Source organism: Toxorhynchites rutilus, chromosome 2, assembly GCF_029784135.1.
Source record: "Toxorhynchites rutilus septentrionalis strain SRP chromosome 2, ASM2978413v1, whole genome shotgun sequence".
NCBI lineage: Eukaryota > Metazoa > Arthropoda > Insecta > Diptera > Culicidae > Toxorhynchites > Toxorhynchites rutilus.
The window spans coordinates 274905052-274920787 of record NC_073745.1 but is presented as its reverse complement, the minus strand read 5'-3'; the positions used below and the strand labels follow the sequence as shown (position 1 = coordinate 274920787).

General features: G+C 40.9%; 1 protein-coding gene across 3 annotated transcripts in view; it reads right to left on the bottom strand.

Annotated features, from left to right (window-relative positions):
• Positions 1-15736, bottom strand: part of LOC129770732 (2-oxoglutarate dehydrogenase complex component E1) — a 44006-nt gene that overhangs the window by 11460 nt on the left and 16810 nt on the right. Inside the window, exons 2-10 of one of the 3 annotated variants that reach the window (XM_055773758.1) lie at positions 14897-15116; positions 14683-14823; positions 14413-14616; positions 13710-13830; positions 5636-6126; positions 3966-5581; positions 2047-2194; positions 1823-1977; positions 440-565 (exon numbers count right to left, since the gene is read on the bottom strand). In XM_055773758.1, coding sequence (XP_055629733.1) covers positions 440-565; positions 1823-1977; positions 2047-2194; positions 3966-5581; positions 5636-6126; positions 13710-13830; positions 14413-14616; positions 14683-14823; positions 14897-14989 — 3095 coding nt within the window. In that variant the 5' untranslated portion in view covers positions 14990-15116. Of the gene's footprint in view, positions 1-439; positions 566-1822; positions 1978-2046; positions 2195-3965; positions 5582-5635; positions 6127-12989; positions 13093-13709; positions 13831-14412; positions 14617-14682; positions 14824-14896; positions 15117-15736 lie in introns of all 3 variants that reach the window. The other 2 variants (XM_055773759.1, XM_055773760.1) reach the window with 2 other exon arrangements.

Below are 15736 nucleotides of genomic sequence, written 5' to 3'. Positions count from 1 at the left end.
GCGTTTTATTGTGGATAGAGGAAAAAATCATAAAAAATCTCACAATTTTCAGTAAATTCTATTTTTGAAGAAACAAAAACAAAACATCTGGTGTATCGGCCAATTCAATCAAATCCAATCAGAACAAAACAAGGATCAAGAATGAAACAAAAGCGATTAGGTAGTAGAGCAACGGAACAATTACGGAACTCATGAAAGCATAGACGAATAAGAAAATGCGTTTTTCGAACGACCCGGTTTCCACGAAAACCATTGGAATATTCAACGCATAGAAGAGAAAAAAAATTAAGTAAGTATGGAAAAGTAACAACGAAAGTGAACTCTCTAATTTTAGTATTTGATTTATACATATAGCTGGCTCTGTCAGCTAACCGAGTTTTGCCGACACAGCGACACGACAGCGCCTGCCAGTGAAGGCAATGGCAGATCGTTCTCTCACCTAAGCGGTCTCGCTGAAATCTTCACTTTGTGGCCTTTCGGGATACCTTCGGATGGCGCATTGAAGCTACCCTGCTGGATTTCGAATCCCTGGCTGGATTTCTGCTGCACAAGCTTTTCTTGCACACTGTCAATACGTTTATCATTACGATCATGATGATTATTATTACTTGCGATAACTGTGTTGTTAGTAATGTTGGAGGAAGGGACTAAAGAAGTGTTTGGTGAGCCAGAAATTTCGCTTTGGGAAGTAGGAAGGGAGGAAACTTGAGTCGTCTTCTGCGAACCGAAAAGACGCCCGAGCCAAGAAGAGAATGTAGAGGGAAATTCTTTTGATTTTGACGATGATGACGCTGCTGTTGGGGATGTTGCTGATGTGCTTCGGGTTCCAGTAGCAGCTGTGGTGGCGGTACTTTGTAATTTTGCAACATTAGCCTGAGCGCGTGCTACTCGATCGTCATCATCATCACTGCAAAAGGAGGGAGAAAGGATGTGCCTAGGTTTGTCCTCTATTAATATATCTCAGGTAATATTTTTCTATTTGACGCATTAGTTTCTGGGGGCAAAGGGAATTGTTTTTTTTTTGTTCTGTATGGTACTGAGTTGAAATTTGTTTGATGTGGCTGGTAGTTACTACAGCGGGTTCCACAATCGGAATGACAATGAGAATGGAAAATCAGGGATAACGGAAATCATAACCACTTCAGAACAAATATCAAACAAACATTGGAAAATATACAAAGAGAAAAGCGGCGGAACGATTTTGGTGATCATTTGGAAATGCTCGGATAACAAGATGAGAAAAACTTATTTTATTTATAATGAAAATATGTTTTTGTAATGAGTCTCCAAAACCGATCAGCGCAGGGTAGAAAAGGGAACAAGTTCAGAGCGCGCGCGGCAGAGCAGAAAAGCAAACTACTGTGATAAAAAAATAACTCAATACAACAACGATCACCAAAAATAATTCAAAAAAAAAGCTGCTCAAAGTGTCAAAATATGTATAAAAATATACGAATGATGCATATTATAAGTGGCTGCGAATTATTCCGATAAGTGCGGACTGAGATTGAATAATTGACTGTAAACACTAATAGAAGATGTGGCAGAAGAGAAAAACGTAGTGAAAGAAGGTGCGAGAAGTAGTAGTATTTTGTGGTGCTAGAGAGATGTCAGATTGAGGGACGTGATTTTTTTTTCTCTAAGACATAGAAACAAGTATCGGTCCCTGTTCTAGAGGATGCCAATTTTTGTGATGAATACTATACAAAATATAGCGAAATTTTGTCGAACATGGTACCGGTCCGAAGGATAGGAATAATAGGGGTTGTAGGGAATGGTATTGAATGATTAAGAGTGAGTGCAACTAAGCGCTGAAGCTTACCTTAGCTCGCGGGTTGAGTTAACCGCGGTGTCGAAGCGAGGTTCAATATATGTCCAGTAGCCCTGGTTCTTGTGCTCTTCCTGAGCCCAGACTAGCTCGGCGTTCGGATATTTGGCACATTCAGCCTTAATCAGATCGTAGGGGAATGGAGAAATCTAAAAAAGGCAATCGTGAACAGTTGGAAGCTATGAAATAAGATTTTTCCCGCGAAGAGCGAACAATACCTGTTCCAATCGACTGATGGCAATCTCCGAGTCAAGTTTACGTTCACGACGAGCCTTAAGAATGTCGTAGTACACGCGTCCAGAGCAGAATATTAATTTCTTTACCTTGGATGGATTTTCCGAGGCAGCGGAAGCGTCCGGAATAATTCTGTGAATAAATATTTAATCAGATTTAATATGGTGAGTTATACTTTCAGCCATTCCATGCCAAACCGATGTAGTGGTTCTCAGATTTTCGTGAAAAGTGGTAGTTTTGTACTTTATCACAAAATATTATACAGGTTTTTTTTTATTAAGGTGCTTATTTTCAGTTGAGGGTAGTTCAAAAAATCAATTGTTTCTCTCTTTTTTCCAGTGATGACTTTTTTCAATAATTTATAACTTTTGAATTACTATATCGATTTAGATGATCGACATATCAAACTAAAAAACCTATTCAAACAAGTCTTCTTTGAAAAGATAATACATCTGCAAAAAATTGAATTTCGTTTTTGAGATTGTGAATTGTATGGATTGTTCATTGCTCACTGTCTGGAGCGATACTAAAACACTGAAATTGCTGAATCACCAAGTAGTTTTTCCGTATCTCTTAACAAAATTACATTTCCAACGCTCTCGAAAACAATGTGCCACATTTTGATGCCTTTTTTTTTTATCTCGGAGACAATATTGAATGAATGTTCGAGAAAAATGGTATCGGGATGACTTATTGTGAACGACGACCAGAAGGCGGGAGCAAAGCTTTCGAAATGGCTTTTTTGAAGGCCGAGTGTTTAGAATCGTTTTCTAGGCTTAAGAGTAGCAGCGAATGAACTAAAAAGTCCGCGGAAGCCTCTATATCATCACTCTTTTTTTAAGTCTCTTTATCATCACTTTTCCAGGAAAAAAAATATAAAAACCAATCCGCTTTTGAATCCTTATTATCCTTATTATATTATTTTAGAATGCATCAAAATCTTTAGTACAAAGTTTTTGTGCCCTGAGTTTGCGTGGTTTTGTAGAAGATGGGGGATTCATATTTTTTTTATCTGTATTATAGTGATTTTCAACTCATTTGGCTGATTCGTCACTTTTACTTCCTTTTTTGGAAGAATGTCGGGAGTGAGAATTGAACTCGTGACTTTCAGCGTGAGAGGCATGGATGTTACCACTACGCCAGATCGGTATGGTAGTAAAATAAAAACTGAGGTTAGCCAGGACGAGCAAGTTTTTCTAGTGCTTTGACGGCCATTCCATGGCATGTATCAACCGCTGATCAATTTCGACTTCGATTGACTATGAAGCATATTGTTCCAAAAAAAAAGACTAAATGAGGAGAGATGATTAATTTGTATAGCTGTATTTTGCTGCAAATAGTATTTGTTTTTGCAAACCGGCTTTAGTTTGATATGTCGATCATATGAACCGGTTCAGTAGTTCAAAAATAAAAAAAAATAAATAAAAAAAAAGTTCCCAAATAAAAAAAAGTCATTTTTGGGAAAAAGGGTAAAATTTGATCTTCCAAACCATCGGCTAACTTTTAAAAATCATAAAATAATAGCAAAAAAACACTTTTCTGATTTTTTGTATAGTTATGTGAAAACACATCAGCCTCCAAGAAAAAAAAAGAGTGATTAAGTCAAAAACCAACTAAGCAATAAAAAAACAAATACAATTAATAATTGCGAAAATAAAATTCTTTTTTTTTCTCGAAAATATGTATAATTTTTTTCTCAAAAATGGCTTTAATGTTTGAATAAAAAGTTGTTTTTGGAAAAAAGGGGAAAACCGATTTCTTGGACCAAAATGGAACTAGGCACCCTAATGACAAAATTTAAAAAAAATACGATCTAATATTTTGTGATAAGAAACAAAACTACCACTCTTCACGATTCCACGATGGCATGCAATAGCTGCTTCAAGATACTCTTGGGAATTACCTCTGGAACTCGGTTCCATCCGTCATCTCACTGAAGGGGCTCTTGGCTTCTGGATGACGCAGTAGCGATTTGGGCGTTAACAGGACCAATGGTTTGCGGAACGGCAAAGCAATCTGCCGACGCATGATGTGGAAATAGTTTGCTGGTGTCGAACAGTTGGCAACAATCCAGTTGATGTCGTGCAGTTGGCGAATTGCGAATTCTTCCGATTCCGGGGGGAAATAGTCCGGATCGTCTGAGCACATTTGCAGGAAACGTTCTACACGTGCGGATGAGTGCTCTGGTCCCATGCCTTCCATACCGTGAGGCAACAACATGACAAGGGCACTTTGGCGAACCCATTTGGCTTGGCCAGACGAGATAAACTGATCAATGATGCACTGAGCAGTGTTGTTGAAGTCACCAAATTGGGCCTCCCAGATGACGAGGGCATTCGGATTAGTCATTGAGTAGCCAAGCTCGAATCCAAGAACACCGAACTCAGACAGTGAACTATTGCACACTGTGTATGGTGCCTGGTCGGGGTACAAATGACATAGCGGCCGGTATGTGGCCTTGTCGACGGTCTGATGATGCAGTACATGATGACGATGAGAGAAGGTACCACGCTCAACGTCTTGACCTGACAGTCGAACATGAATACCTTCCTTCAAAAGGGATCCGAAAGCCATGGCTTCAGCCAATGCCCAATCAACCGTCTTGTTATCAACCATTTCCTTTCGGGCAGCCAGGACACGCATCAGACCTTTGTGTATGGCGAATTCAGCGGCATTGGGGGGCGGTGAAGAGAACCGATTACCAATGTGAACCAGGGTTTCCTCGATAACACCGGTAGGAGCAACTTTCAGCGGATCTTTGCCCTCGAAGAATCCAGACCATGGTGAATCAATCCAATCCTTGTACTTAATGTGGGTCTCATTTTTAGCCTGTTCGAAAGCTTCCTCGCAAATCTTGTCATATTTATCCCTGACGCTCTTAACTTCCTCAGCGGTAACCACGCCTTCAGAAATGAGTTGATTTGCGTAGATATCCAAAACAGGCTTAGTACCGCGAACTTTCTTGTACATAAGTGGTTGTGTAAACATGGGCTCATCAATTTCATTGTGTCCATTGCGGCGATAACTAACGATGTCGATAACGACGTCTTTGTGGAAGGTAGCACGCCACTCAGCAGCTACTTTACACACATGCATAACGGCCTCTGGATCATCCGAGTTGACGTGGAAGATAGGAGCGTTCACGACGCGCGCAACATCAGTACAGTATGGCGAAGAACGCGAATGTCGAGGATCGGTAGTGAAGCCAATCTGGTTGTTCACTACTATATGGATCGTACCATGGGTGGTGTAATCCGGCAAATCGGACAAATGCATTGTCTCGTATACGACTCCTTGCCCACAGAAAGCAGCATCACCATGCAACAGAATGGACATAACCTTCTTACCCTCACCGTCACCACGATAGAATTGTTCCGCCCGGGTTTTGCCCTGTACAACAGGATCAACAGCCTCCAAATGTGATGGATTAGCGACAACGGCCAGTCTGATATTCTTGTTTGTAACACGATTCAAACGCTCGATGTACGTACCTAAATGATACTTCACATCACCGGAACCCTAAAAACAAACATTTCGTCACAGTTCAGTCACCGCAATCACCATAATACTCACATCATCAGCGGCTTCCAGTCCTGCGAATTGGGTGAAAATCTGATTCAACGGCTTGCGGCACACATTAGCCAACACGTTCAGCCGTCCACGATGCGGCATCCCCATGATGATCGATTCCACCCCGAGTCTGGTTGAAACGTCAATCACCTCCTTCATCGCGGGAATCATAATCTCGCAGCCCTCCAGACCGAAACGTTTCTCCGAGGAGAATTTCTTCGCGAGGAACGCCTCGAATCCGGTGGCCCGGGTCACACGCGCCAGAATCAGTCGTTTCTCTTCGTTCGAGTAGTTCATGATGTTGGGTGTTTCGAACCGTTCGCGAATCCAGTTGCACTGTTCCAGTGAGTTGATGAACATGAACTCGACTCCGATTTTGTTGCAGTAAGCTTTCTCCAATCGGCTGAGGATATCCCGCAGGGGAAGAAACTTATCCTTGCCGCCGATGAAGGTGGTGCTCGGAAGTTTGAACACGCGATCCATGTCCGATTCCTCTGCAGATAGTGTGAGTAAGTTGCAATAGAGGATTGGCCGGAAAGTGTAGGTATTATAATTAGTATTGTTGTGGTATACATTGTTTTTTTGTATTAAAGAGATTTCAATTGAAATTCGGAGTGCAAAACGTTCTTTGTAAACGTATCTTCATTCGATTGGGTGTACTTCTCGCAGAACTAGCATTGCATAAACAGTACCATTCGTATGTGCATGTGATTTCAAGCGTTAGACAAATGCCTATTTTTTTAACATCTTCTGTATAGGGATGTTTTGGGACGCAGCAAACGGTCGATCTATCTTACTCGCAGCAAGAGTTTTGAAAAAGTACGACAAAATTAGTAGAATAAACATAGGCGAACAGATTAGAAGAGAAAAAAGCGGTAACGAATAAGGAAAGCAAATATTTACACAAGTAAAGTAAGGATCAGTAGGAAGAAGCTGTTAATATATTATGCACATAGATAAGACCTATATGCGTATATACAGAGGAGAACTAGAGTAGAAGCTGGTGTTTAGGCAAACTTAATAATAGATAATAACAAACAAAAATTAATTAATCAAAAGCATTCTTACTCTGGGTGAACATCAACTCAGTGTTGGTATGGTCTCACCTATACTGTTGAACTCTTGAGAATCCGCTAGTCTCGAAAATAATACATTAAAGAAACAATTTGTCGAGGGAGCTTGGGAAACCTAGAGCAGAATCGAGAGCTTACTTAAGGTGAAGGTGGAAGGAAGCCACAAATGGCTGCCACAATTGCGCTCATTTCTTTCATCTCCCTCCCTTACCCCTCGCCCGAAAATCAATACTTTTGCGGAACAGTGTGAAGAAAATGATCGTTTTCGCACACATCCCATCAAGTAATATCAACCAAACTCTAATCGATTACTCACAAAATATTAAATTTTCATCTGCTGTCGCACTGTATAGTGAAAAACGTCGGAAAACTCGAGCTAGTGTTCTGAAAGTTAAATTTTCCTTTGACAATTTTCCACAATGGTTTTGATTGTATTTGTGAAAGCATCGTTATTTTTTCGACACTGATGCCAGACAACATCATCGAAACAGCTAGAAAAACCATTCAATGAAATGTTATCCCTGAGTCATAGCGTTTCATGTCATGAAATTCAATAAAATAAAACTGTGTTGATATCAATACAATTATTATTTTTACGTTGAATGGGTCTATAATGTAAGTTTTAACAACTTCAACATTGATTAATAAAATTGTATTGCAGAGCTCGGAACACTGCCACGGTTATCTATGCTTTCAAAAATAGTAAACGGAAAAGTATTACATTCAATCAAAATTAATCGGCCAACGAAGAGAAGGGTTAAGGCTCTCTAACGTGAATATGTAAAAAACAATACGATCAACGAAGGAAAATATTAAGGAATTATCAACATCAGGTTACTGTGCGGAAGAACTTGTTAATACCAAAAGAGCCCCAATTCGCATGTGTTATAAATTTGTTCATGTTACGCTCGCGAATAATCAGCATTTTACACTTATGCGATCATTCAAACAACATGAGACATTTATGCAAACAGTAGTTCTGAACAATATGAACAAACTTTTTTCCATCACACCAAAGTGTTAAAATAGCTAAATTCTGCTGTTATGATTTTTGTGCCACATCCCTACGCATTCAACGCACTGTGCGTTGTCTTGTGTGTGACTCCTTTGTTTGATACTGAGTACCGTTATCTATTACTCATAGGAGAACCGTATTGATTCGTAAACAGGTTCACAGACATCAAGTTTCGTTTAAGAAAAGCTTAAACTGATACTAAGTTGAGTAACATATAAGATTGGCACGGTTTCTTGCTGTGGTGGCTGAGAGCAGACAAACGACCACAAAGAGTTAAGTGACTGTGGATAGAGGAATCAGCATAGTAACGCAGCGTTGCGATAATCTCCGACTGACCGACACTGTGAATACGTAATACTTGCTCTTGCCTAAGGAGTTGCGACCACAGTTTGATCAGCCGCTCACTATAGAAAAACAGTGACCCTTTCTGTTCCAAACTCTTTTATATTCGTGAGTGGGATGAGAAGTATTCGGCCCGACCAAGAGATTTTAAAAGTACTATATATGACTGATCTATATAGAATTTCTCAGATACAGGAAAACCTTTTTTGTGCGATTTTTTATGCGTTTTTTTTTTCGTGCGGTCCCTATCCTCCGCACAAAAAAGGATTGTCTGTAAATTGCTAAACAGTATACATTTTAGAGTCTGAAACTGGACTCAGAATGCTACGTTGTGCGTCATGTCGCGTTGGTAGTTTTTGTGACCATGTTTGTTTCCATATAGATGCTTACAATGACGCGTCGCGGCTCTGCAAATTCTCCATGAAATGTCCCAAGAGTCCCAAACTTACCCCAACCACACCCAGATTCAGAACATAGGTTAGAAATCTCAAGAAGATCCAGTGTTACACGCCAACCGATGCTGTCAATTTGCAGGCGAAAGAGAGCTTTTACAGTCTGTTGAAGAGTGTGATGAAGATTCTGAAAGGTGACATCCAAATTCAACTAGGCGACTTCAACGCAAAGATTGGTTCCAACAACGAGGACCTTGAGTGCGTCGAAAGCGTGGAGCTGTTTCTAGAGTTTTGTGGCAGTAACGGCATGGATCGCTCTGTCCCTATCGATCAGTGCTTAAGGCCACTTGGGTTTCCCGAAATGGCGGAACAGAAAACCAAATTGACCACATCTGTATCATCCGAAATTGAAGAAGGAGCCCTCTCGATGCCTGCAGTGCCTACATATGATCACCATTTCGTTAACGGTGAGGTACGTTTGTACATCGTGCGTGTTCAACGAAACCCTAAGGATCATCGACGAACGGTGAGAAGCGAAAGCCGAAGGAATTGAGAAGACGCGAACCAGATCGGTTAAAGCAGCTGTTCGTCAATGATACACCAAACTGGAGAAGGCGTTCAAGCAATCTTGTAAACGGTACAAGAGAGCCTGGCAAATTTTCTAGCTAAGGGAGAAGGAGCTGTCGCTAATGGAAATATCCGCCTGTTGTACGACTTTTCTTACTGCCTTAGTGGTGTCAGGACGAATGACAGAATGCCGCTAAAAAACCAAGCAGATCAACTATTCACAGAATGCATAGATTGTGCTCCCGTGGCCGAGTGGTTAGCGTCATAACTAACATGCCGGGTGTTCGGGTTCGATTCCCGTTCTGGTCGGGGGAATTTTTCGTCAAAGAAATTTCCTCCGACTTGCACTGTGATCACGCGTATTCTAGAGCTTGCCACTCAGAATGCATTTAAGGCGTGTTATTTGGCATAGAAATCTCAACTAAGTACTAATAAAAATGACGCAAGTAATACTACGTTGAGACGGCGAAGTTCCTCTAGGAACGTTAGTGCCATTGAAGAAGAAGAATAGATCATCTCAAGCGTTGGGTTGAACACTTCGATCAGCTTTTACGAGTCTCGAATATGACCAATAGTGTATCGCACCATCCGCCTCAACTCTGAGACCTCGTCATTATCGGAAATCAGCCGGCTATCAAAAGCATGAATTCCAGCTGAGATGCTCAAAGCTGATCCAACTCTATCCGTACAGATGGTGCATCAACTCTTCAGTGATATCTGAGAAATTGCGACTTTTCCGGCCGACTCTGCCTTCAATTTGACATCTCAGTGGATGTTCCCAAGAATCATACTATAGCAAGTCAATGAGTAGCAGAACTCTCTTCTATTGATATTGGATGATTTTGAAGAATCGTTTCATTAAAATGTCTGGGTCGCACTCAAGTGTAGAGGCGGAGAGAAGCTCGTTCAACTCATCGAAGCCCAGTACGAGGCGTTCTCGTGTAAAGTTCTGCACAACGATGTCTTATCAGACCCTAAACATATTACTGTTGGAGTGAGACAAGGATGCATATTATCACCGTTAATCTTTTTTATCGTGATGAATGATATCATAACTGGAGCTGTTGACACTAGACCGAACCGAGGATTAATAGGGAATTTATTATCCATAGAGAAACTGAACGATCTCGACCTGACCGACGTCGTTGTCTTGCTCGTCCAGCGAGGAGCTGATATGCAAAGCAAACTTGACATCCGAAAGCTCCAAGACAGTAGATCCCAAAGTCAACGCCGCATAAACCAATTCGATGTAGGTAATATGAACAATCTCTCCAATTCATGGAAACGGGACAACAAATAAGGACCGAGTCAGTAAAACATCAACGGCGATAACGATCGGTTGTTTTTTTGCTCTTACTGCATGCAACCGGCGATCGCGCTCCCCACCGCGCCTTTCCTTATTCGTAGGACCATACAAGACTGCGGGGGAAATCGCGGCACCTCCCCAGATTGTAGCAGTTTTGCGTGCGTGCTGAATGCTGGCCATTAAAGGCAAGTGGAGCGTCTTTTGACGCTTACTCGCCAGACGGATGGAACACGGGTTCTGGTGTCCCATCAACAGTACTAAGTGCGTGGTAAGTTGTGGACAAATTGTCACCCTGTCGGAGCAAGAGGTCGTCGAGTGTCTCCAGCACCAAAAGGTCATCAGCGCTAGAAAGATCAAGCGGAAAACGAGTCTAAATACTTTTGAAAACACTCCGACACCGTGGATGGTACATACACTCCGGAATTCGTAAATTTCGGATACCTGCGCGTGCGAAACGAGGCCCCATTACCCGTCGCCCAGTGCAGTGCTTCAAGTGCTGGGCCTTCTGGAATACAAGAAGAAAATGTTCGAAGATTGCCATGTGTGGTACTTGCTCCGGAAACATCGAACCTCCATCGGAAGAAAGTAGATGTTAACTGCCGGAATACTGCAAAGAGAACGCAATACAGAAGATCAAGTTGAACCGCGAAGTAGACTATCACATCGCACGCTCCATCTTCGATGCAGAAAATGGCCAACCGATAACCTATGCAAACGCTGTTAGGGAGAAGGACCACGTCATATAATGCTAGGTTATGCAATGCTAAAGAAAATCATCGTCGCCAGATCCCAGTTGACTCTAAACAGCAGTGTTGAAACATCCGGCACAGCGCAACCCTTCAGACCAATTCTTGCATCTTCAAAAACCGCACAGATCTCCACTCCGCAACTGTTCGAGATCTGGAACCCATTGCAGCAGAAAAGTAGAATTCAACTTCTCAAGACTCCAGCCTGGACATCTCTTCCGATGCCGACAGCGATGCTGTCGAACAGAACCCCTTCCTACGCCCTTGCCATGCTATCGATCAAACGGAAAATAGATCCACCACCCACCGAACAACCTGAGGACACCCGACATAAACTGACATACAGCCTGCCCTACCGTCAACCATCCCCCGGATATGCAACCCCGGTGCACGAACTGCGAGAACAACGAAATGATGTGCATGCAGTGGACCCGATTTCTGCGACAGAACAACGAAGAGTAGACCCATAAGCTGCTGGTGACTAAGCTTGGTTAGCTGCAAGGAAGCACTTGATTGGAATCCACAAGGACAACGAAGGGGAGTAGATCCAGAACCAGCAGTTTGGTCGCGGATATACAGAGTGTTGACGAGGCCCTATCGTGGTGACCAGTCGATAGCGGGAAATCATCAGCAGTGAAGATCTTTTCGTACAGACCAGACTAGGATTGGGCGATCTTGCATCGCTATTTAGAAGATCGATCTTTTCCTCTTCAAATTCCGATTTTATGGATTGATTCTTTGTACTCCAAGAAATCGCGTAAATCGATCTTTTCCTTTCGATCTTTCCGATCATTTCCGATCATAGCAGAAAAAAAGCAGTGAACATTGGTTATAATTTCATCAAAAACTAACTGACCATTTTCATAAACATTTGCTCCCTTTCAAGGTTGTCAAAATAGTGTTCGTAGATTTAGCAGAAGCGGTTTTGAAAGTTTGTTCATTACAAAACAAGGGGTCACAGGTTATCTTTACACCATTACTTTTACTAGGCTGACGCCAGGCCCAGTTGGAGCGTTTGACGTTTTGACTAAATGCCAGGCGTATGACACGGTTGGATTTTATGGAACTATTGTTCGCGGAGTTCGGGATGAAGTTGTTAAAATTCTAACAATAATTTTCAATTAATTTATTAAAATAAATAATTCCATGACGGTACAAGGTGAATACCCTGCAAAATATATTTTTTCTGGGCTTTTGAGTTTTTTTGTGATCTCCAAAAAAAAAATGCTTCAAAATACAATGCTTCTTAGGTTTGAATAGAAATGTGAAAAGTGCATCCCATGTTTGAAGAAGCGACATCACAAGCAAATAAATTGGAAAAAAGCATTCGATTTTTCAAAGATCGATCAGTTTTACATGTTTTACAATTTACAAATTTGACGAATGGAACGTAAAAATGGAATCTCTGCCCTCTTATACCTTCATTAAAAATGTATCGCTCCCGATAGAGATTATGTAGTTATAATAGTTTTTCTTTGTCTGGCCGAAAGCTTCCACCCCACCTTGATATGCATGAAAATCAGTCACTCTTATCTATTATATTGTTGGGTTTAGTTTGATAGATAGAGGTAACATGTGACTTAATTTGCCTCTCGATTCCCAAAACGCATTCTATATTAGGACTGGTATAGTATTTAGAAAGTGTATGAAATCAAGCAGTGTATTTATACTAGAAATCTAGTCTACGAAAATAGTTGATTCTCTACATGCACGCTTGAAAAAGTAAAAATTAATCTACTCGTGAGTAGGTATGATTTATTTTGTTTTCAATATGTGAAAGAAGTTATTCCATAGAGAAAAAATTACGAACCAATAAGAGGAGATCAGAAATTTTCTTCCAAATGATGAGGATTGATGGGTTTGTATTTTACTACATTCTACACCTATAAACACATGTATTCGATCGATATACTCACCAAAACGGTATGACGAGTACAGTAATTCCGTTGGAATTTTATCGTCTAAGTCCACGTTACTGATTCCGATCGGATCTAGTTTAGCAATGTTATGTCCTCGGATCTGTGACGATTAATTTGCAAGGGTTGAAGGTGTTGGGTTGATTCGTATTTTGGTTCAATTTAGGAATTGATCACAACACCAGGGCATGAACAAGATTTATGGCACATTTGATTACGACGTAAAAAATCATGAGTAGTATGTGACATGTTAATCAATCCATATGGTTCCCAGTTCGTCACAAACGTAGAATAAAAGTGAAGAAGAAATATAACGATTATATAGTTTTGAATAGTTAGTTGAATCTCTATATATCGATGAGGAAATAAATCCGGATGTTAGAAATATACAAATATACCACACGAAGAGTATAACAGACAAGCTACACAACTATCTACATAACAAACACAAAAGATTACAAAAAGCAATATGAAGAGAAAATGTTGGGACGAAAACATTGTGTTAACGGAGCCTTCAAATGTTCGCTGTATACGTTGGACCTGCGCTGGACACCCATCACATCACACCGGTAAAAAGCTTCCTCACAGCAAAAAGCACACCCTGTCTTCGTAGACTATGATCATTGGCATTCATAATTGGGATCGTGCGGACTTAAACTCTATTTCTTCCGAATCTCAATTTGATTTTATTAGTTGGCTTAGGAGTGGAAAATAAATTACCGAAATTCATATAAGTTCGAGTGACTTTTTCGTTCGCCCGCAGATTATTGTCCGTATCTCTCTGGATTTCGGCATTGATAATTCCCAGCGGATCGATATCCGCTACCAGATGGCCACGAGACTGTTGGATGAAGGTGTAGTGTTCAATAGATGTTGTGGGTTGAGAGAGATTTCAACAGACGACGCAGTTTTTATTATGAGAATCGTTCTACTGCCGCTTATGGGTTTGTGGATTTAGCGAGCGAAATCATCGATCGTATGATTCGCTACTAGGGCGGCTCGATTCACATTAGAATTAAATGCTAAAGCTGCAGATTACAGCTGACGATTCTAACGATAATGAGCGAAACCTCGGACGTAACACATTTTTCATGCAGTACATTTTACCAAACACGAAACAAAATTCGACTATATTATTTTTGTATCAACCTATGAAATTCATTATGAATGATCTGATGTTTCGGTGCATATACACATTCGAACATATGATATTCGAATTTGTATATGAACGACGTAATGATTGCTAGAGTGAGCACTAGAGTGTTTTGTCATTGGTTTCTAATTTTCTAACTACCATGAACATTTCAAAATGGAACAAAATTGACTGATTCCTGACAAATGAATCTGAGACACGGTTCAAATAAAACTATCCTATAAAACTTGTATGAAAGCTTTTGGGGATTCGCAAATTTCGAACAATTACCTGGTAACTTCTAATAATGGCTTGCACAGCCAAATGATCATCGATCAGCTTGTCGTCGATGCGACCGCCGACAGCGGCACTGGCGCCGGAAACAGCAGGCAGAGATCCACCAAGGTACTGAGATACAGGAATGTGGTTTCTTGGGGCGGGAGCCAAAGACGGAGGGGCATCGTACGAATTGTTACGAAAATAGGCATCCCAGGACTAGAAAAAGGTATCAAAATGGTTTATTGCAACTGGAGCTGTAGTTTCCTTCGGGTTTATACTCACGGCGTGAACGGAAGCAGGATCCCTCAGCCAGGCGTTGTACATATCATCGATATAATTGGACGACGATCCATTGAGGAAAGGTTCCGCTGCTGCAGAGTTGTAAAGTTTTACAGAGGAAGCAGCTACCAGTTCGTTGGTAAGCTGGATAGAATTGCAACATGATGAAATAAATGAACTTACTGTTTGAAAACAAAACTTGAAGTATTTATCTCACCTTCGATGACGGGTTCCGGATTAGCCATGAGCCGAAATTCTGCTGCCCAATCGGGTGATTGATGATCTGAAGAGCCGTCCTTGCACGATGCATTTCGATTTCTTTTTGCTGAAAGTCTTTCCTGAAATCCTAGCCCGAAAAATACAGTGGGCTTATTGTGGAGATTTACAGAATAACAATTTTGAATTTGATTCCTGTTCGCTTTCTCTCGGTACTGGATCTGAAATCGAAACAGTTACGAGAAAGCACGTTAATATAAATAAATATGACGTCCAAATAATACGTTTGCTTGCTATGATGCGTTTCGGCACAGCTTTGTTCTGATTCACAATACATAAGGGAAATCAGGGTAAAACCGACATCCCCTGATTTTTACATTTTTTTGGAGTTTGCCGATGTCTCCTTAACACACTTATCATGTCTTATGTTTTGAGTCATCCTAGTTCATTTTTCAGTTTATTTTGAGAGACGGTAAGTGGTTTTATTGCTTATCGATGCTCAAAAACTTTGTTTTGATATTTTGAGTTCATTCGGGGTAAAGCCGACATTTTCAGTCAGGGTAAAACAGACACTGGGATCGTGTTTCTCTGACTTATTCGGCGTCCGGCCTTCGAATTAAAATAACATGAAATATCCTATCAATTGGAAAAAGATAATTGCTGGTCAACCTGGGATTACATCAGCAGCGAGAGCTATGAGGTTCAATGAGCTAACAGTGAACATTTTTGTTTGCAGTCGAAATACATGAATTTGTTTGTTTTTTATCATTCAAAATCTTTGCGATCCAATTATCTATCAGTTCCCCTCCCCATTTCCGCATAGTATATATATTAGAGTGCC